Genomic DNA, 23454 nt, shown 5'->3' on the forward strand with positions numbered 1-23454 from the left:
TTACCTTTCATTCCACATGAGAAGCCTGTCTTGGCCTCCTTGCACCTACCTGGTAACTCTTGGCTATCCTTAGTCTTCGTCTGCAAAGCCTTCCTTCACAGGCAGGGTTGATCCATCCATCCTCTGAACATTCTAGCACATTCTGTACCCTCCATCCTAGCCCTGATCCCTCTTGTAGGTTTTCTCTGTTATTGTTGTCACTTCTACCCTGTGATTTTCAGTGACAAGAACTGTGTTTGTCATCTGTGTACCTCCAGCACTAGCCTTTAGAAGAAGCCCAGTAAATATTTGCAGAAATCGGGCTGGGACTCTAGCTCAGGAGAAATTTTACCTTACACGCACAAAGCCCTAGGTTCAACCCTCAGCACCAAAAAGTGAAATCAATGGTGAAAAACAACAACAGCGATGAATTGCTTCTCAGCTTTTCTTTGAGTGGTTTGCTGGAACTGGCTTGTAGTGGTTAGTGACAGCCAACTGTTAAATATTTAGGAATGTGTGAGCCAAGTGGTAAACATTCCATCTTTAAAAATTAAATTGCACCAGAAAACAGAAGACAAACTGGAACAGGGGGACAGTCAACAAAAGAAATGACCAAAAACACGCAATATGGGATCCTGGAGTGGATCTGAGAACAAAAAGAAGACGAGGGAAGCCAGGTCAGTCCCAGTGACTGCGCACTCTAGTGCATTGTGGTGCTGTGCCAAGGCTAATCTCCTTGCTTTGACAAATGCTTTGTGAGATGTCAGAGTAAAGGAGGCGCTTGGGGAAGGATATGCAGGGAAGAAACGGAACAGAAAAAAGATTTGTAGTCTAAAATTTTCCTGGACATTTAAAAGGAACTCTTAAGCAAACATACTGAATTACATAAACCTCTAATTGAATAATTCATGTTAAAAATAAAGGTGGTAAGTGCAACTTTTCACCGCCTAATCCTCCAATTGCTTTCCATGTTAATCTATGCCTTTGTACTTCCTGTCATCTCTCGCACATGCATGGCATACTCCTTCATACCTCCTCCCACTTTGTGCCAAATTAATGTCACTTTGGAAGCTTGAAATGAGCCAAAATGAGTGTTTACATCTTGGAAATCTCTGTCACAAATCTGGTCTTGGGCCATTGTTTTGCACGTTGTACTGTAGGCTTAAAAAAGTGGTGGGGACTGTATGGGCTTAGCATGCAAGAGGTCCTGGGTTCCGTCCCCAGAATGAGAATTGAAAAGGTGATGGAGGGAAAGAGGAAGGAAAAAGAAAGAAAGAAGAGGAGGAAAGAGAGGGAAGGAGAGGAGAAATGGAAGTAGGGAGGGAAGGAAGGAACGAAGGAAGGTAGGAAGGCAGGCAGGCCAGAAGGTATGTAGGAAAGCAGGAAGGAAGGAAGGAGGGAGGGAGGGAGGAAGGGAGGGAGGGAGGGAGAGAGGGATGGAAGGAGGGAAGGAAGGATAAAAATGTTACTTTCTTACATGAACCTTGAAAATGTGATGTGTCTATTGCTGTTGGCTTCACAAGTCTCAGACGCATAACTGAAGAAATAATGTTTTCTTTCGATAAGCCTTATGATTCCACAGAGAAGTTCACATGATGAAGAGTCGGCAAGGGTCTACCACTTCTTTGTCGGTTCACTTTCTTCTTACTCATGGGCACAAATGAGCTATCTACCTCTCATGTAGGAACCACACTTGTTTTTCTATCACAGCCAGAGTTTGACTTTGGACACAGGGCTCAGCAAGAGCCATGAGAGCGCTATTCAAGAGTCAGTTGACTGTGTGGGATCTGCGATGAAGACCTGTCTCATCACTGTTTGTAATCGTGTGCTGTATCGTCTTAGATGAGGAAATGTGCAGTATTCACCTAGCTACATGCATATGGTTTTGAGAGCCCAGTGCTGAATCTTTCTTAAAACGACATCACTGATCCCAAGGACTTACTTTGTCCCCGAGGAAAAGAATAGCTTCATCTCCTCTGGGCCAGGCTACATCATCCCTTTCTAACATAAAGTTATTGCAGACCCTGGTTGCTCTCTGGCTCAACTGTGTGAAAACATTGTGGTCACCATTTCACAAATGGGCTGTTGAGACCCAAGGAGGTAAAGTGAGGAGGCCAGGGATAGAATACCACTTATCTGCTTATATCTGCACCCAAAGCTAATTCTTAGTTTGGAGGCCTTATTTGTTTTTCTCTGGTTGTTTGGTTGTTTTTTTGAGACAGGGTTTCTCTGTGTAGACCAGGCTGTCCTCAAACTCAGAGATCCACCTGCCTCTGCCTTCTGAGTGCTGGGATTAAAGGTGTGTGCCACCATGCCGGCCTCCTAATTCTTGGTTCTTTTAGCCACTGTAACAAATTACCATAAATGTAGCATCTTAAGGCAACATAAAATATGATCTTCTGGATCCGGAGGTCAGGAGTTCAAAGCGATCTGAACCCTGGTCTTCATACTTGTGTGGCAAGTAGTTTACAAAGTGAACCATCTCCCCAGACCTATGTTGTCATTTTAATTAGCATATGTTTATTATACATGATGATAGGTTTTGTTATTGCGTTTTCATGTCTAATACATATAGTGTACTTTTATGATAGTCACCCCCTTTACTTTCTTCTGCTCCCCTCCCGTTCCTGCTTATTCTTTTCCTCCTCCCCCACCTACTCCCTCTTCCACTTTCAGGTTTCAATTTCTTGGTTGTTTTTGATGACCCAAGGGGTTTCATCAGGATTGCTCGCAGGGTTCTTACAGCTACCAGTGGCTACACCACTGAAGAAAATCTCTCTTCCTGTCCCAGAGCCTTTGAAGTGCCATATCTTTTCAAGGAAGTGGGGAGCCTCATGATCCCTGCCCTAGAGCTACCATTATCAGCCATCGGTCCTGGGAGGGTGCCTTTCAGCCTGTTCCCCTCCCATGATAGGATGTTGACAGCCCCAGTCTTGTGTGGGTCTTATGCCAGTAATTGCAACCGTGTGAGTTCAAAGGCCCAACAGCTGGGCCATGTTCTAAGACAGCATTCTCCGTCACTTTTCCCTACCCTCCAGCTCCTACACTGTTTATGCGCCTTCTTCCAGGATGTTCCCTGAGCCTGGAGGAGAGAACATAGATGACCTACTTACGGTTAAACCGACACTTATTCTCATCACCTTGACCAGCTAGGAGTCTCTTCAGTCACCACTGACCACTGTGAAAAGAAGCTTCTCTGATCAAAGCTGATCGTAGATTAATCTCCAGGGGTAAACATAATATTTAGATGTCTATTTGATGGACACACCTGTCCATTTAACCAAACAGTAAGCAGCTTCCTCACTAGGACCTATATCCTCCCCAGTCACAGGCTTTGCCCAGGTTTCCAGCACCAGGCAGGGGTTCCCCCCTGTGGAGCAGGCCCAAGGCTCTGTTGAGAAGTTCTAGGGAAGAATCTCTTTCCCAGCTTCTGGAGGTTGCTTACATTCCTTGAATTCAGAACCAGCCATGGCTGGTCAAGTTTTTGTTATAGCCCATCTCTGATCATGTCACAGAAACCTCTGCTTTGCCCCTCTCCTTCGCTTTAGAAAGATCTCCTTTCTGTCAAGGGCAGTTGTTTAGTAACTTTCATACCACTTGCTAGCCTTACTCTCCTTTGCAATGTGAAGCAACATGGCCAGGTTCTGGGGATGAGGACCGGGGCACTGTTGTGGGCTGGGTTTCTGCCTACCTCTTTATCTTTCTCCACAATGTCACCACTTCATTTTCCCTACATATGTGTGCACACAGCCCTGTGCTCCCCGCTCATGCACACAGCCCTGTGCTCCCCGCTCATGCACACAGCCCTGTGCTCCCCGCTCATGCACACAGCCCTGTGCTCTCCACCTGGGGAGTAAGATGCTTTTGTCATTTGTTTTCCAGGAGAATGACTTCCAATGCCTGGAACTTTTGATCCTAAAGAAATATATATTTATATATATTTATTATATATAATAAATAACAATAAAACATATCATTTTTAGGTAGCCCTTAATCCAGGATCTCAGGTCAAGCCCCTAGTCTATTACTGAGTTCTACTCCCAGCCCTTTGGCATGTGTTTTACCTGTGTTCTTACTAAAGTGTCTCACACATACTTTTCTATAGTCTTGTGTGTTTCTGACTTTCTAAAGTCTCCTGTCTATTCCTTTCTTTCTCCAGTGCCAGAGCAGTGTGGGGACCTTTGACCACCGTAGTGGGCTTTACTACATTGCAGTTGACCTGGGCTCACATTCCAAGCTTGCTTCTAGTACCCAGCTAGGGTCAGACCTTATGCATTTTATTTCTTCCATGGTTTTCCTATCACCCTCATTATGAAAAGGTCCTGGTTTACCAAGGTCCTTTCCTACTCTTGCCAGTGGCCTAGTCAGTCCGTGCTCAGTATTCCTCAGCATGTGCTTTCAGGCTCAAACTCTCGAGGCAACAGTTGCCCACACCTCCTGCTTCCTTCCTGGTTCCAGTCATGAGAAACCTCACCTACTGAGACTGTGCTCAGAAGACACCGGTGCCCCCAGAACATGACAGACAGACATATCACACCATACATTGACAAAAGCTCTTCCCTTCTCTGTGCCAAACTCACATCCATCTGTCGAGACACAGCCTGAGCTGCTCCTTGATGTGGGCCCCACCTAAAAAAACTTATTTACTCTTTTCACAGTTATTTGTGCATATAGAAGTATGCACGGATACACACGGAGGACAGAGGATAAGTGAGGGTGTTGGTCTGTTCCTTTTCTGATAGTATCACTTATCTTCGCAATCATCTCATTGATCTTATGGGGAAACCACAAGCTGGTGACCATTGGCTAAATGGCAGGCACCGATTGTGACCCGGCACAATTAGTAACCTTCCCGTGTGGCCTGGCGTTCTGACTCCTTTTGAAAAACAGAAAAATCTGGGAAAGCAAGATCCGCTTTTCCACAGGACAGTGGGTAACTGGGCTGGGAGGGTGGCTTCCCTTGGGCTAGGACATGTGTTGTCCAGTTCTTCACAGTCCCCACCACCTCTTATTGTATTCCTTCACCTGCCTTCACTGTCCTGTCTGCTCGGCTCTTCAAGGTGTCTGAGTCATCTGAGCTATTTCGCTCATGCCTAAGTTCCCACATATACCACAATCTCTTATGTAGGTATAAAACTCTTTGAATTTGCTTCCCCCATGCTGGTCCAGACATAGCAGAATGTTCCACCAATACTGAGAGATGAAACAATTTTCCTCTAGGTGATTTCATTTTTTTAAATTTTCTGCATGTGTGTCTGTGCAGCACGTGTGTACCTCTAGGTGATTTTAGATCATGTACGGATTTCCTTTCGCAGCACAGGAAGGCATTAGAAGAGTAATGTTTACTGAGAGAACCTCATATCCCTGAGTTAGGGTAACACCGTGCAAGTGGTAATATCGCTCCCACATCACGGGGGAGCATTGAAGTTCAGAGAGGCCACACAGTGGGGCAAGAGAAGTAGGTCTGACGGTTTCTGGAGTCAAGACCAAAGCTTATGTTGTAGAAAGCAGCTTCTAGAGCTGGAGACGAGCTGCCCCAGGGACTCCCTTCAAAAGTCTGTGCACAGACTCTGAGTGTTCTTTTTGCTTAGACAGAGATCGGCCATGTGTCACGCACCTGCTCTGTGCCTCCTGCACTCCTGGGAACGCTGAGCCTCCCAGCAGTCCCCTGAAAAGGTGAAACAGATGAAGCAACCAAATTACTGTTGGGATTTAGGGCCCATTGGATGAGTCATATGCGACTGACAGAATCACCAGCGGTCTCCTTGCCTGCGTGTGCACAGAGTTTGCCGCTCCCTCCTGCCATCACTGCCTGTGCAGTGTGGGGTGGGAAAACACAGAGAAATTATGCGTGGCTAATTGCACAGCAGCAAGCAGGAAGGAATGTGCGATTGCCAGAGGCTCCCACTGGGGCAGAAGTCTGGTGTCATGTGTTACTAAACAGCTGCAGGAAAACTTGTCTGGACCTTGGTTGCAGACGGGTGGGTCTGGCAGACTTGGGCTGTGAATAACTTTGGTGGTAGAAAGGATTTATAGGAAGCAGATATCCAGCATCTAGAAACTTTCCTCTGGAACTTTTGTCTGGTTTCTTTGCCACCCTGCCCCCTCTAGTCACCTTCAGTTCCAGCCAGACCTAAGAAAGGAACTATGTAAGACCTCAGCCCCAGGGCCAAAGGGTTCCTCAACACCTAACATGTCCACAGACCCATCTTAGGGTCTCCAAAACGTGCCTGCCCAGCTGGGTACATGCACCAGACCTCTGGACCAAGAGCTCCAGGCCAGCCATGGAGGGGGTAAGGTAAATCAGGATGGAATGAGGAAGCCAGAGGCTCAGCTAAGGGATTATGTCTTTCAGACTATATGGGAAGTCCAGACTCCAAAGCCCCAAGTACCTGTTCTGGTCCTACAAGCACAGCCTTAGCAGGCCACTTGGTCTCTTCATGATCACATGGTTTACCTCCTTCTGCGTGAGGAGGCACAGTGTAATGCTTGCCTGTCTATCAAGAGATAAAAGTTGCTCTTTTTTCCATCTTCCTCTTGGAGAGGCAGCTACGCTTCTGCCTCTCTCCCCACTTCTCTGCTTCCCCCCTTCTCTCTCTCTCTCTCTCTCTCTCTCTCTCTCTCTCTCTCTCTCTCTCNCCTCTCTCTCTCTCTCTCTCTCTCTCTCTCTCTCTCTCTCTCTCTCTCTCTCTCTCTCTGTGTGTATCCCCCTTCACCCTTCCTCCTCCTTAACCCCCTGAATAAACATTCAACCTCAAAAAAAAAAAAAGAGATAAAAGTTTAGGCTCTGTAGTAATGCAGCTAAACAATAAACTATTGCATTCCTTACGTGTGTGTGTGTGTGCACGCACACACGTGCACGTGTGTGTGTTGCTGGGGATGGAGCTCAGACTTCACACGTGCTAAGCAAATGTTGTATCTGAGCTACCCCAGCCCTATTCCTTCTCGAGGGCTCCCTGTGAGTCCAGCGCCAGCCTAAGATATTTAAATCCATTATTTCTTTAATCCTTAAAAGAAAGATCAAGAACTTGAGTGAAGAGAGGAAGAATAGCTCATCAAAGGTTCCCCCCCAGGGAGTAACCGACAGCGCCAGCACGTGCTCCACGCAGAGCAAGCGGGCATACCACCTGCCAGTCCCACTTGGTGGGCACGAAGGACATGGAATTTGGGGGGTTACTAGCATCAGGGCAGGCCTGGGTTTTCCTCTTCTGGTCTTTGCTATTTAACGTGCGTGGGACCTTAGGCGAGTTACTCAGCCTCTCTCAGCTGGGTCCTGTTTACAAAAAGAGTCAGAGTTGAAAATGTCAGGATCCCAAACCTCTGAAAAGCAGCATTAGCGGGAGGTTGGTAGGGGGGACTCAGAATGCCCCACTGACAAAGGCTGAGAAGGCGACCTGGGTGTGTTTTGACTTTCCGAGGTGGAAGCAGGTTTGGAAAGGAGACTCATCAACGTGAATGCGACTCGCACCACCTCCTCAGCAGCCATTCTGTGAGTGGCCACATGGACCAGGTGGACGTGATGCTGGCCAGGTTCAGCAGGCACACCTACACAGTGGGCTACTGCTGCCACCTAGAGGACAGTGCTGACCCGGAGCTCAGACTGCACAGGGCTGTGATTCAGCCACTAGCCGCACTTCCCCGGTCTCCTGCTGGTTTCCAGAGTGGAGAGGGGGCAGTTTGGCCCTCCCTACTCAGCAGTGGGGAGGGGACTGTGGCACAGAGGCAAGTGCGGCCTCTGTTTGAGGAGTTCAGAAATCAATCCATCTGGAAGTGTTTGGGGGCCGTGAGAGCCGGGAGCTGGCCCTGCAGTTCAGGCCACGTGGCACGTATTTCCATCCACACCAGCGCCCCCCCCCCCCGCCCCAGTCCCTAGAGACTGTCTGAGCCAGGCAGGACCGACTCAGGAACCTCCTCAACTACCAGCCCCCACCCAGGCCTCCTCTACTCCGGCAAAATCCACAAGATCATGGCTGAGCGCTACTTCGAACGTTTTCAGTGACTCCTGGATGCTGGAGAAATGAGTGAATGATTTTGTTGTAGTTCAGCATTTAGCTGGCTGGGCAGGGTCTGTGCTGAGAGTAAAGCGGGCGAGGTCTTGTAGGATCACCTTAGCGGGCAGCTAAGGCTGCCTTGCTGGGAGTAAAGCGGGCTAGGTCTATAGGATCACCTTAGCGGGCAGCTAAGGCTGGCTTGGATGGAAAGGCACTGCCCAAGCGTGTTTGTCTCTAGCACCTAGCAGCACAATGCTCAAGCAGAATGAAGCCATGAGATGATTTCTTAAGCGCTTAGTGCACACCATCCTGTTCTAGACAAGGAGGACAAAAGGGACAGCCTCAGGGAGTTTGAACTCACAGTTCAAGTTGTCCTCTTATCCAGGGGTGTCGGCTCCGAGACACCTAGTAAGTGTCTGAATTGTTTTTCCTTTTATAAAAGCCTATGATGAGGCCCAACCAATACACTAGTCACAGGAGAGGTTAGCAATAACTAATAACGAAACAGAATCCTTATAATCAGAAACTGGAAAAAAAAATAAAAAACTGACAATTGTTATTTCTGGAATTTTCCCTTTAATGGTTTAGACTACAGTTGCCAGTGAGTAGGGGAAACTTCAGAAAGTGAAACCATGGGTGTGGTGTCATGGCAACTGTGCTGTCGACAATTGGGGTCACACAGTTCTCTACAGGGTGAAATTCCCCTTCACACTGTGGGGCCCTTAATGCCCCTACTTCCTGGCCTGACGTGGTAGTTGTGTTCAGGAGCCATCGTAATAACCAGACACGCCTCTGCATGCTTACAGTTATTTCCAGGTGACAAAAGGGACCCACTCTGGCGACAGGTCACTTGTAAGGAACTTACCAGTAGGGAGAGAAGAAGATACTTCTCCAACATGAGCTGCTAAGTTGGTGCTCTGTGTTGGCAGGCACATTGGTGCTATAGAATTGGCAGGTTGTGTTTGGCCCGCAGGTATAAAATGATCCTTAATTGCTGGATCAGATTGGAAACCCACAAGACCACATGTGGTTCTGCCAAACTGGTTGGGGGCCAAGAAGCTTCATAAGCATGGCAGTTAGGGACCTGTTGGTGAGTTGATTACTTGGGAATTCCCAGAGGCAACTGGAACCCAGCCCCAGGGACAGGCTGGGTAGGTGCAGTTGGATGGGTGCACACTGTGGTGGAAGTTGCCCTGGAGGCCTGAGCGCCATTAAAATGGCCACAGATTAAGGTGTTAGCATTACTGGGAGCCCACCAGCTAGGACCACTCTGGCACAGTTTAAAGCCGATTGAAAGGCTTCATGTCAGGCAGCTGGGATTACACTCAGGCATTTGGGACCCAAATGTAGCCTTGAGTGTTTGGGGTAAAGGGCTTTTAAATGTAAAAAATGGGGCACAGGAGACCGCTTCCTACGTATAACATCAGCAGCACAGACAGTAAGGGCCTCATTGAATAAATGGGACCTCATGAGACTGAGAAGCTTCTGTAAAGCAAAGGACACTGTCGCTAAGACAGAAAGGCAACCCACTGACTGGGAGAAGATCTTCACCAACCCCGCAACTGACAAAGGTCTGATCTCCAAAATATATAAAGAACTTAAGAAACTAGACTGTAAAAGGCTAATCAACCCAATTATAAAATGGGGCACTGAGCTGAACAGAGATCTCTCAACAGAAGAAGTTCAAATGGCCAAAAGACACCTAAGGTCATGCTCAACTTCCTTAGCGATCAGGGAAATGCAAATCAAGACAACTTTAAGATACCATCTTACACCTGTCAGAATGGCTAAAATCAAAAACACCAATGATAGCCTATGCTGGAGAGGTTGTGGAGAAAGGGGTACACTTATCCATTGCTGGTGGGAATGCAAACTTGTACAACCACTCTGGAAAGCAGTGTGGCGGTTTCTCAGAAAATTTGGGATCAACCTACCCATGGACCCAGCAATACCACTCTTGGGAATATACCCAAGAGAGGCCTTATCATGCAACAAAAATATATGCTCTACTATGTTCATAGCAGCATTGTTTGTAATAGCCAGAACCTGGAAACAACCTAGATGCCCCTCAATTGAAGAATGGATGAAGAAAGTATGGAATATATACATATTAGAGTACTACTCAGCAGTAAAAAACAAGGACTTCTTGAAGTTTGCAGGCAAATGGATGGAAATAGAAAACACTATCCTGAGTGAGGTAAGCCAGACCCAAAAAGAGGAACATGGGATGTTCTCACTCATATTTGGTTTCTAGCCATAAATAAAGGACATTGAGCCTACAATTCGGGTTCTTAGAGAAGCTAAAGAAGAAGGAGAACCCAAAGAAAAACATATAGGCATCCTCCTGAATATTAACCTTCATCAGGCGATGAAAGGAGACAGAGACAGAGACCCACATTGGAGCACCGGACTGAAATCTCAAGGTCCAAATCAGGAGCAGAAGGAGAGCGAACATGAGCAAGGAACTCAGGACTGCGAGGGGTGCACCCACACACTGAGACAATGGAGATGCTCTATCGGGAACTCACCAAGGCCAGCTGACCTGGGTCTGAAAAAGCCTGGGTTAAAACCGGTCTCACTGAACATAGCGGACAATGAGGACTACTAAGACATCAAGAACAGTGGCAATGGGTCTTTGATCCTACTGCATGTAGTGGCTTTGTGGGAGCCTAGGCAGTTTGGATGCTCACCTTACGAGACCTGGATGGAGGAGGGTTTTCCTCGGACTTCCCACGGGACGGAGAGCCCTGATTGCTCTTTGGGCTGAAGAGGGAGGGGGAACGTATTGGGGGAGGGGGAGGGAAAGGGGAGGCGGAGGTGGGGAAGAGACTGAAATATTTAATAAATAAATAAAGAAAGAAAGAAAAAAAAATGTAAAATCTGCATCCTGGTATCTCACTCGGCAGCCGCAGGGGGAGGTCTGCACAAGCAGGTGGTTGAACAGAAGCTAGGATAGGATAGATTGGCTGGGGCATCTCGACCTTGGGTTCCTAGAATAGAGCCGGCGTATTTTCCACAGGATTCTCCATCAGGGAGAGAAATTCATGTTAAAACTGAAATGTCCTCAGCAAGAATCCAAGGTGGAGGAACCTCTGCATTGTCTTGTCCCGTCACGCTGGGAAGGGTGACGAGTGACGGCAGATACAGGCCCATCAAACAACACACAGGCCCTGCTGTCTCTTCTCTGCCTCTTGCTTCCATTCTTGAGGGGGAGCATCCTCATCCAGGGCTTCAGCTTGTGTCAGGACCATGGCAATAGTGTCCTGACTGGACTCTTCTTCTGTTTCTCTGCCTTCTGGAATAATCATTTTAATTGTGCTGGGGATACAATCCAAGGCTTCCCACAGCTGAGTAAGCCATACACTCAGCCAAAGTTATCTGAAGTCCCGGTTTTCACTACGTCCTACCAGCATTTACCAGTGCTAACTAATAAGCCTTGCCACCTGACTTCTAAGACGTAGCCCTTGTCACCTGTCATTCTGTCCAGCTGGCTCCAGTTAGCTTTTTCCAGGCTCCCTGGTCCCAGACCTTGCGGTGTCTCAGACCCAACTCAGAGCCTACACTGCCCTTCTCTCCTCATGGCGTTGCCATCATTCAGTGCCCTTTGAACCTTTCTCACTGCAGAGTGAGGCATTGCTCGAGATTCAAGGCTCAACAGAAGTGTTTAGTCTTTAGGGAAGCCTTCTCTGGTCCCTGAGACAGCAATCATTCTCCCCATTCTGTGGTCCCTGCTAACTGGAGAGTTGCCTAAGAGCGTCAGCCAGGCCTCATTTGGCTTTGCCATCTGTAACTGGAGACTGTTCGTTCATTTCCCAGCCACCCCGACACAAATGATCACACAGAAACTATATTAATTACAACACTGTTCAGCCAGTAGCTTAGGCATATTCCTGGCTAACTCTTATATCTTAAACTAACCCATTTCCCATTTCTACTAGTTTTAGTCTGTGTATTGCCATGAGGATGTGGCCTACCAGCAAGGTTCCACTGTTCTTGAGTCTTTCTCCTTTGGCAGCTATATGGCATCTCTCTGACTTCACCTTCTCTCTCTCTCTCTCTCTCTCTCTCTCTCTCTCTCTCTCTCTCTCTCTCTCTCTCTCTCTCTCTGGCTATATTCTGCCCTGCCATAGGCCAAAGCAACTTTATTCATTAACCATTCAGAGAAACACATATACAGAAGGACATCCCACATCAGCCATCGTCCTCAGTCCCCAGTGGGAAGGTGCAACTGACAGATAGAGTGACCCCAAACTGGACCTGAACTAGGCCAAGGGGTCCACTTGAGCCACTCTTCATAGCTGTTTTCAGAGACTACTATATTTCGGGTGATGGCTTTTGAAAGAGCTAATGAAGGAAAGGACAAGATGGAGACCTAGGGACAGGGAGAGAGAGAGAGAGAGAGAGAGCAATAGAAAAAGGAAGAGCCAGCCGGTCGGTTGTGGCGCACGCCTTTAATCCCAGCACTTGGGAGGCAGTGTCAGGCGGATCTATGTGAGTTCGAGACCAGCCTTGTCTACAAGAGCTAGTTCCAGGACAGGGTCCAAAACCACAGAGAAACCCTGTCTCGAAAAAAACAAAACAAAACAAAACAAAAAACAAAAAAAAAAAAAAGAAAGAAAGAAAAAGGAAGAGCCAGAAGGCTAGAAAAGGAAAGACAGGGGGCAGAGGCCCTTTGGCAGTGCATAGTCAGAGAGCACTCTGGTAGTTCAGAGTGAAGTAAGGAAGACCTGAGGTTCTGGAGATGAAAGCAGCGGTCGTGGCGGGTCGGCCAAGTACACAGTTATTAATGGGCATTAGTGCTCTTGAGTGGCAATCAGTTCACGGAAGCATGTCCTGCTAGGAGCAAATGACAACCAACCAGGATGCCTCTTAGGAAAGAGCAGAAACAAGCATCAACACAAAAGCTGCCGAGCTCCTCAAAGAGCTCTCAGGGGCTCCAAGGGCCACTGGAACCCCAGAACTGCCTCACCCCACAAGGCTGGCTCTTGCCCAGAAAAGGTAGACACAGGGAGAGAAGAGACAAATTCTAAGCCTTCAGGATTCCAGGGCCTGTGCCAGACATATGTGACACACAGAGCTAATTTAACCCTTACTGTGACTCTGGGAGGTAGAGAATGAACCCATTTTTTAGATCAGAAAACTGAGGTCGCCGCCAGGTTCAGGATATTGCCTAAGGACACACAGCCTGAGAGTGATGGACCCAGGGTTCTAATGTAAGTTAGCCCTCCCTTGATGAGTGGGCCAAGGCCCAGAGCCTGGCAGCAATTTGATCTCCAGCTTTTCTGACTTTGGCTGTGGCACTCCTTTCTTTGGATTGATTTATGTAAGTGTAAACAAAAGGCCAGCAGTTTTTCTGAGCTTTGGAATGGGCCCCCAGAGTCACGCGCTGTTTTCCACTTTCCAGCGGGGCACCTTTGTTTAGGGGTTCGTGAATTTGAAGCTGCACGTTTGACCCAAGAATCTGCAGTGTGCACAAAAACACGCGGGGTGCTTTTTGTCCTGAAACACACCCAAGTGTGGGAGCTTGCAGCCTGGGACCAGGCTTTCCATCCCCTCCCTCTCAGCGACCTTACCAGTATATGATACTTCTGGTGCTTGCCTGGGCTCCCAGCCCACCCCCACCCCACCCCCGCCTTTTAATTTCTTTCAGATGTCGCCTCCACACTGTCCCCACTGTGGTACATTGCTTTCGCTCAGTGGGTGATAGATGCCTTCTGTCTGTTGGCAGCTATGAATGACAGGAAGCTGGACAGGGCAAATTGGGACAGCTTTTCTTGGAATTCTGATGTTGATGTGGTTAGGCTAGCTCATGTAGGAAGAATGACTGGTACCAGCCAGGGGCTCAGTGCAGGGGGCAAAGTGGCATGCAGCACTCTGTCTCCCCAGTAGGGGTTTGGCTTTGAGGAGAGACAAGTTAGCTAGAAAGTCCACGATGGCTGTTTTCTGGACTTGCTCTACAGTCAGGAATAGACTAGAACCCATTGAGCTTCCAGCGTTGTGTGTCCTACATGTGTGGCAGTGTCGGGATGCTCCTGCACGGGTGGCAGTATATTAGGATGCTCCTGCACGGGTGGCAGTATATTAGGATGCTCCTGCACGGGTGGCAGTATATTAGGATGCTCCTGCACGGGTGGCAGTATATTAGGATGCTCCTGCACGGGTGGCAGTGTCGGGATGCTCCTGCACGGGTGGCAGTGTTAAGATGCTCTGAAACCTTGGGCGCAACAGAACTCTCTTTAATTCGCACAGTGACCTGAAGAGGAACAAGGCACTGATCTTGGGTTGGGGCTTGGTGATCTTAGTGGGGCAGGAAACCTCAAAAACACCTTCAGAGGAAGGATAAGAGAAGATGGGCAAATATAAGAAAAGCAAATGATATACATGTTTGAAATTTTCATAATAAAATCTATCATTCTGTACAGTGAAAATGTGCAAATAAAAATAAAGTATATTGAGAATCTGAGCTGACTGTAGTCACTGGGGCCTGTAAAACCAGCAGTTAGCAGACCAAAGCAGAAAGATTTTAAGTTTAAGGCCAGCCTGGGCTACACAGCAAGATCCTGGCTCAAAATTAAACAAAAACCAAATCGAAACAACAAAGCATGTAACTGCTTCTTCCCACCCTCTGTGCGGAGTAGATCGCCTGCGGGAGTGGGGTGCTGTCAGCACAGAGCCCCTGCTCAGAAAGAGCATGGGGAAGCAATGTCCTCCCCTCACCTCGCTTTGTTTTCTCTTGTCCTTACAGGTGCCTGCCACTGGGTGAATGGAATTCGCAGCCAGAGGGCAAGGGAGCTTGTGGATGCAGCCAGCACAGGTCAGTTACAAGGGCCAAACTGGATACAAGAGGGCAGAGAATATATGGAGGAGCAAGGGGAAAATGGCCAGGCAAGCTGCCTGTCTTGGGAGCTGAGTTCTCCACTCCTGACTCCCACTGAACCACTGATTTCTCAGTGAGACCCGCTCTGGCTACCTTTCTCAAATGGCCTCACACCCTTTTCCCATTGCTGCTCTTAATAATAGCACTTAATACCACCCATCAACTAAGTTTCTCATGTAGCTTGTTCATGGCCTACTCTCCCAGTAGAGCAGGGCAATGACTTGCTTTTGAACATCACTATTGGTGCCATCTGGCACATAGTAGGTACTCCACAAATGGTGAATTAAGAAATAATAGAAAGGATGCACAGGCTGGGGCCACCCGAGGTGAGTCCGCCCTTAGTCTTTTGTGCTGGGTTGTAGGCATCCAGCCTTTACGCCCACCTGGTGCTGTTGATTTCTTCCAAAAGGCTCAGCACCTGCCATGCCTGAAGGTCTGAAGGTGGGGAGGCCTTTGCTGCTCCCAGGTTTGTGGCTGCGTGACACTTTGTTGACCATAGCCCTCTAGAAGATGTGGTTATGTTGTCTGCCGTGTAATATTTAAGTGGTTGTGAGCAGCAGTGGGACATTGGCCCTTCCTCAGGGACAGCCTCAGCTGCTGGTGGGCCTGTTTTAAAACGAGGAGGATCAGATCCACTTCCTTCAGGTTCAAGGGCGGGGGGCTGGGAGCTATGTCCCCGGTTACCATGCTGATGAGACACTGCAGATGAGCAATGCGGATTTGAATTCCTAGAACACTGCAGGGATGCTTTTATAACACAAATAATAGGAATACATTCTCAGCAATGTTTGTGTTATTCCAGTGCTGGTGATGGAGCCCAGGGCCTTGTGCATGCTACGCTAGGCAATCGCACTGCCACTGAGCCGAACCACTAGCCCATGCATACATTCTTATTGTAATCAAAACCAATGCAGCTACTTTTAAAATCCCGTGTCCACCCTGCTCCCCAGAGGTAGCCACTGTTCCTGGTGTGGAGTGCTCGCCTTCTTTGGGGTGTTCGTCTCTGTGTACAGCTTGGTTTTACGTGGAAACTTGAAAACAGTCAATCAGTGGTGCCCTAAACAGTGATCAGCAACTTGCTTTTTTTCACTTAACATTATGTCTTGGGAACCTCTGTGTCAGGATGCACGTCTAACTCAGTGTTCTCATAATTAAATGGTTTATTTTTTTAATCATTGTAGAGTAACCTGCCATTACAAAAATAATACAGGTGCTCTTTGCCCAGCTTTTCTCTATGGTTAGAAATCCAAAATAACATACAAGCAGAATGCTGAGACCAACTGCCACAAAACAGCATTTCCACACTACCAGGCCGTGCCTACCCAATTCCTATTTAACCCCTATTACTCCTTTAGTTTTGCATTTATTTGTGGGTGTGTATGCGCGCAAACACACGTCCATGCACACTCATATTGATGTACCTGATCAAGTCATGGTCAGAGGACAGTTTTCCTTCCACCATGAGGGGCTGGGGTGGCACTCAGGTCGTCAGGCTCAGTGGCACCTTTACCCTCTGAGCCATTTCACCAAGCCCACCATTTTTTCTTTTATTTCATTGACTATATTGTACATTATATTATAGTATGTAAAGATGTTTTCATACAAGTCTATGTTATACACCGAACACGTTTCTCACACTCTGTCCCCTGCCTGTCCTCCCCACCTTCATATTAGGCAGCTTTGTGAAAGCTTCACTTCTAGTTCCGTGTCAGATGCACATAAATGATTGTGTGTATCTATATAAAACCTAGGAATCACGAATGAAAGGAAACATATGATACTTGTCTGTCTAAGCCTGTCTTCATTTGCTTAATACAAGTATCTCCTCTTGGATCGATTTTCCTGCAAATGATATAACAACTTTGTCCCATTTTTTGAATTCGGTCGTTTCAACAAAATTAGGTTAGAAAGAAGCAATCATATCATGTGACCTTTAGGGATTTCTTTTCATTGCTACCATTAGCTAGAGCAGCGGTTCTCAGCCAGTGGGTCCTGAGTCTTTGGGGGTCATATATCAGATATCCTGCATATCAGATATTTACATTGGGATTCATAATAGTAGCAAAATTACAGTTAGAAAGTAGCCATGAAATCACTTCATGAGCAGGGTCACCCCAACCTGAGAAACTGTAGTAAACGGTCACAGCATCGGAAAGGTTGGGAACCTCGGCTCTGGAGCTTTGTCCTCGGCCTTATCACATTTGGCAACGCTCTGGTTCATTCAGTGTTTGCTTATTTGTACAGCAGTCCTCCTTGGTTTTGCCGAGTAGCTTTCTGTGATTCTCACAGATCACAGAAGGTGTCCATTCACACATTGGAGGGCATCTGTGGTGTTTCCTGGGCTTGGCTTTTACGAATAACACTGCTATGGGCATTTGCCCAGCAGCTTTTTTGTGGACTTAAGCTTTCCATTCTCCAGGACAGATGCCCAAGATTGCAGTTGCTGGGTCATATGGTACTTGTATGTTAATTTTTTTTAAGAACGTGCCAAACTGATTTTCCAGAATGCTCTACCATTTATGTTCCCACCAGTCGTGTCCGAGGGATCCGATTTCCAGACACTTTCGTCAGCATTTGGTGGTGTCGCATTTTAGTAAACTTTAGACATTCAGAGAGGTGTGTGGTGATGTCTCACTGGGGTTTTAATTTGCATTTCCCTGGTGGTTCCTGAGGTTGAGCATCTCATGGGCTGATGTGAAAACCATGTCTCCTCTTTGGTAAATGCCTATTTATGTCTTTAGCTCATTTTCTGCTTTGGCTGTTTGAATGTTTAACCGCAGAGTTTTCAGAATTCTTTATGCATTCTAGATTCAAGTGCTTTGTGGGACATATGTTTGTCAAATATTTCCCCTAGCATTTAACTTTTGAAAAATCTTCTCAGTAGGGTCTTCCACAGGAAAAAGTTTTGACTTTGATGAAGTACAATTAACCAATTCTCCTTCTGTAAATCCTTTTGAGTCTTAGAATGTAGCCCAAGCAGGCCTTGAACTCCAGATCCTCCTGTCTCAACCTCTTCCTGGCAGGCATTATAGGCCTGTGCCCCAACTCCCAGCTATAAATGAGTTTTGATGATCAGATATGTGGACTGGTTTATATGGCCAGCTGTAAATTTCAAGATGAATTTCTCTTCTTTTCTTATTTTTCAAAAATTTTTTAAAGTTTATCGTGAGTATAAGAGTTTATCAGATGCTTTTCTGCATTCATAATTGACATGATTATTTTCTTCTTTAATATGTTAGTATGGTGGATTACATCAATTGTGTAGAATTGGTATAGAATTCTTTGAGCAGTTGGAGAAATTTACCAATAAAACTATTGGATCTTGATATTTCTTTTGGGGAGGGTCAAGACAGGGTTTCTCTGTGTAACAGCTCTGACTGTCCTGGAACTCTCTTTATAGACCTTGAACTCACAGAGATCTGCCTCTCAAGTACTGGGATTAAAGGTGTGCGCTACCACCCAGTGGATCTTAATATTTCTGTTTTAAATTTTAAGCTCATTTCTCCTCTCTCTCTCTCTCTCTCTCTCTCTCTCTCTCTCTCTCTCTCTCTCTCTCTTCTTTTTAAGATCAGGGACTATTTTATTATCGCTTAAAAGAAAACTCTAGGTCAGGCAAGCTGCAAACCTCAGCAACTTCCCAGAGGAGGAGACCGGGGTGGGGGCAGCAAAGCTGGGCATGGAGATCAGCCATAGGGCAGCCAGCAGCCACATGGTGGGACAGTGGCTTTACAGGGAGACTAAAGAAGTCCAGTGTGTTAGGGAATTTATGTTTTTCTGAGTAATTAGACGAGTGGGCTGACTTAGGAAACGGTGTGGTTATGCTCTGTAAGAGACTGCAGTAGGGGATTCTAAGAAGGAAAAGTGCAGTATCTCATTAAAGGGATAATTATTCCTCCTATTTCTCTAGCATGGCTTATAGTGATCCTGAGTTCCTAAGAGTGATCTTCCTGAAGGATGGTCTCTTGGCCAGGTAATTGACCCCGCCAATTGGAATACTAGATCTCTTGATCAGAAAGGGTTTCCTTTAATGGGGCCTTTATTGCTATTCTAACACCCCTCCATGAAGAGGCAACCCTAAAATCGTTAGGAAATAGACTGAAAAGGGAGGACAGAACACATTTACACCATAAAAACTTAGAGTTCCAGTTCCAAAACTGTCCACTAGAAGGGGTCAGTGGCTAGACTGGAAGAACTCAGTGTTCTTAATGGTTGCAGAGGTTTTCAAATCTATTTCTTATTAGGTAGATTTTGGAGGTCTGTGATTTTTAAAAAGCTGGTCCATTTTATCCAAGTTTCCATTGTACAGTTTCTCCCAGCATCCTAGACGTCTACTGCTGTGTCCATGGATTTAGTACTTCGTGCAGCGAATCATCTTCCATTCCATTTTCTCTAAAGTGTTTTTTGCATTCCTTATGCATGCTCCCTGATTTAAGAATGGGTTTGTTAAATTCAATGAATAATTTCTGTGGATATTTAGCCGGAGAAGCAGTGAGTTCATAGATGCCTTTAAGGAGACGAGGCGGTCTTGCCTCCGTCGGGCAACCTTTTAACCTTTTCTCCATTACGGAGACCACTGGAGCCTGCGTGAAAGGCAGCCAGGCCTAAGGAACACATACAGCCCACCTCCCTGACCTACGCCCACGCTCACCACCACCCTGTTTGTGTCTGCTTCTGAAGGCCTGATCTTCAGGCTCCAGAAGTTAAATATTTATTTTATTTTTTTATTTATTTATTAAAGATTTCTGTCCCTTCCCCACCGCCGCCTGCCCTTTCCCTCCCCTCCCCCAATCAAGTTCCCCTCCCTCTTCAGCTCAAAGAACAATCAGGGTTCCCTGCCCTGTGGGAAGTCCAAGGACCACCCGCCTCCATCCAGGTCTAGTAAGGTGAGCATCCAAACTGCCTAGGCTCCCACAAAGCCAATACGTGCAGTAGGATCAAAACCCCATTGCCATTGTTCTTGAGGTCTCAGTAGTCCTCACTGTCCACTATGTTCAGCGAGACCGGTTTTAACCCAGGCTTTTTCAGACCCAGGCCAGCTGGCCTTGGTGAGGCTGTGGAAACTTAGTCTATTGCTCAGTGGTACTCCCAAGTTGAGACAATACCTCCTTTCCCTGATCGGAAGGAAACAGAAAGCATGGTCAAATGTACAGTCAAGCACTGTCGGGAGACAGTCAGTGGGTGGTGCTTTTCTAGGTGGAGCTCAGGCGGACAGCCAGTCGGGATGTGGGGGGGGGGGGGGAATACCAGCGGGTGCAGAAACATGAGCGATTACTCTTATCTAACTCCTTTGGCTCCAGAGAACCCCCTTGGCAAACCTCTGTCTCCAAAAGTATGTATATCACAATTCCGTTTTGGTTGTGAGCCTAGCCTTTAATGGCTGAGCCATCTCTCCAGCCCTACATTGCGATTCAAAACAGTAGCAAGATCACAGTTAGGAAGTAATAATGAAAATAGGTGTGTGGTTGGGGGTCCCCGCATGAGGAACTATATTAAAGAGTCACAGCATTAGGAAGGTTGAGAAGCCCTGCTCTGGAGCCGCACTGGCTGCCCAGCGCCATGTCCGTTCAGTGGTGCTGCCAGCAGCAGGTACTCACGGGGAAGTCAAAAGGGCCCAGATGCCCGGCTCAGGGTGGAGCTGTCTGAATGACTCGACGGGCTCACTCAGGTGCAAACCTTAGGTCTGCAAGTCATTCAGCATCACGGTGAAGCAGTTGACCCTCCACACTTTCCCCACAGAAGACAGTAGGGCCCGGGCTAGGGTTTCTATGGTTTCAGCAAATGCTGTCTGGGCAAGCAGCTGGGCCCTGACCTGTTTCATTCAGCCCCCGGGGATGGGCACTGCTCTCACCAATCTGGATTCTCTTCCCTAAGGCTATGGTCTCCAAAGCAGAGGTGGAGCCTGAGCTGCAGATGCTGCTCTGTGGCTCTAACAAAACCAGCAATATATCACTAATATAGAAAACAAAACTGGCCGTGGCAAACACCAGAGTCAGGGGCAAAGGCGATGTGGACTGTAACTGGATCGTTTTCTATCTTCTTCTGGACCTCAGAGTCGTACCTGCTTTAGAGCTCGCGTTCTTGACTCAACTGCAGTTGAGGTTACCAAGGTTCCAGGATCACCTTAGGGACCTCTCCTTCCCACCTGTTCCAGTTTCTGGTGCAGTCCCTATCCACAGTTCCTGCCACTTTCCCCTGCGCCTTTTTGTTTTGTTTTAGAGCAGGATCTCATTATGTAGCTCGGCTGGCTTGAAACTCACCAAGACCTACCTGCCTCTACCTCCCAAGTGCTAGGATTAAAGGCGTGCGCTACTATGCCCAGCTCTGTTCCCTGCTCCTTAAGCCCAAAATATTTTACACACTTTACACACCCAAGCCCCTCACCTACCTGCCTTTCTTATTAAGTGTTATTTTACAGCTTTCCTTTTGTTTCTAAAATGGTAAATGTTTGTTATAATGCTCAAATTTCAAAGTCCTGTATGACGCCATGGTCTAACTGACCCTTCCTGAATGTTTCTAGTGCCTGTGTAGGGTGGAATTTGATGTTATAGAAAGCCCATCTCACCGTGAACTTTGGAGTCACACACGACTGAGTCATGTAGCCCCTCCCCTACTCCTTAGCGGTTTGATCTCTGCCTTCATCCCAACTTTCTCTGGCCCTCACTCAGTCTCTAGCCCCATTAGGAGTTGTAATGAATCCATGTGGGGGAGCAAGGGGTGGGGGAAATCTCAGCGCGATGGGGTTCATACAGAAAGGGAGCATGGGAGTGGGAGGGCAGAGCAGGTGCTGCCGTCAAGGCTCAAGGTCCTCAGGCTGGTTTGCGTGAGCAGAGAAGCTTGGCGCGGCTCCGCGCGTCACCAGGCGCGTGCGGAGGCGGCTAACAGGCGGGAGAGGCGGACGGTGAGTCATGATCCCCGCGCACCTCCGGAACTGGAGGCTGCTAGGCAGTCTCACTGCCCCCGCCAAGCTCCCCGCTCCTCCTGGCTCCTAGGGGCGGGCAAGCGGCAGCAAGGCCCGATACAGGACAGCAGAGGGCGCTGCGGTGCAGTCTTTGGCAGGCCATACCAAGAAGGCTAGAGCTGCCTCTGGATGGGAAGCGTGCAGCGCCGGCCCAGGGCCGGCGAGAGTGGGGAGTGATTGTCAGGGCAGCCTTGATTTCTTTTTATTACTTAAAAAAAATACCAAGCCAAATTCCCACTCCCTCCCCTCCTCCTGATGTTTTTAAGAGAAAGGATGTGTACTTGAGGATGATTCATCCCTCACTGAGTGATGGAGCTATGGACCCCCGCAGGAGAATGCCCTTCTTGCTCGGCCCACGCTGTCTAAAGCTGACAGCATTCTCTCCTCAGACAGGGTCTCTGATAGAGCTGGTTACCTCTTTTCAAAATGGATCTGCCCAGGGGACCCAGACTGCCACCTTCTTTCCTCTGATGAATGCCACTTGAGGGAAGTGAGCTGACAGTAATGCAGGGCAGGAGAAAGTGCTCTACTTACGGGGACCAGTTTCCCTGTGTCTTTTGTCTTGAGATGCTGTGTGTGACCCCGGACTTTTTTTGCTCAGGATAGACCCCCCCGAGCCTTGTGCATGGTAGATACGTGTTGTTCCACCGAGCAGGGCCCCCAATACCAAACTTCAGTTCATTATTCGTTCATTCAGAAAATGTTACCAGTGCAGAGAAGGGAGGAAGCCAAACGTGAGAACAATGGCCCTTGAGCAGAAAGCAGCTTACGCTTGACGTAGGACTGTGCACCCAAGTGATCTGTAATGTTTACTGAGCAGATAAAAGCAAGGACTTCATGCTGCACACTGGAACAGAGTTGCCTTGGTCGCTGATGCATCCGGAGGGCATACAATAGCTACTGACACATAATAGGCATTCATTTGTCAAATGATAAAGAAACGTCTTGAGTGTTTTGTGGGCTCAGAAGAGGGCATGGAACCCAGAAGAATACAAGATGAAGACATTAGCTGAGCAGATTGTGACCAGATGACGGCAGTACAGAAACGGGCCTTGGCAAAGTGCAGAGTGTACCCCATGTACCTCCTTGTGCCTCAGTTCCCTCGCTCAAGGAGAAAAGCATAGAGATGACTCGGCAGTCTCTCAGATTCTTCCAGCTCTAAGACTGCTTCCAGAAATGATCCCAGGAACGTAGGTTAGGCCCTATCCAGAGCTGTTCAGCTGGGGAGGCAGAGGTTTTGACCTCTAACTCAGGCCGTCTTCAGATTACAAGTTTGGCTATCCTCCATGTTCCTCCCTCCCCTCACACTGTCTTCCCTCCGACTCCCACAGAATAAATTAGCTATGGCATGGAAGTCTGCACTTGTTTGTGTTTTGCTATGAATTTTCTTTGTATTAATTTGTTTCAAAATAAAGTCTTTGTTATTTGCAGATTTTATACTAACACAGTTTTGTTGTAGAAAAACAAGTCAGCACTTTTGTACTAAGAATAAAATAAAATCCAAACATAATTTCACCATCCGGTGCAGCTCTTGGATTTTGGAAGGCCTTCATTAAAATTCGCACACACGGGCACTCATCCGGGTATAACTGGCACAGGGTGAGTCTTCTGTGCCTAACAAAGGCATGAGCTGAGGACAGAGCGCTCTA

General features: G+C 47.5%; 1 protein-coding gene across 3 annotated transcripts in view; it reads left to right on the forward strand.

The window, feature by feature from the left end:
• The window catches only part of Nhsl2 (NHS like 2), a 252072-nt gene that overhangs the window by 89220 nt on the left and 139398 nt on the right, over window positions 1-23454 (forward strand). For all 3 annotated transcript variants that reach the window (XM_050129897.1, XM_050129900.1, XM_050129901.1), the window contains exon 2: window positions 14716-14784. In XM_050129897.1, coding sequence (XP_049985854.1) covers window positions 14716-14784 — 69 coding nt within the window. The remainder of the gene's footprint in view (window positions 1-14715; window positions 14785-23454) is intronic.

Source organism: Alexandromys fortis, unplaced genomic scaffold (genome assembly GCF_014885135.2).
Source record: "Alexandromys fortis isolate MF-2015 unplaced genomic scaffold, M_Fortis_MF-2015_v1.1 scaffold_321, whole genome shotgun sequence".
NCBI classification, from domain to species: Eukaryota; Metazoa; Chordata; class Mammalia; order Rodentia; family Cricetidae; genus Alexandromys; species Alexandromys fortis.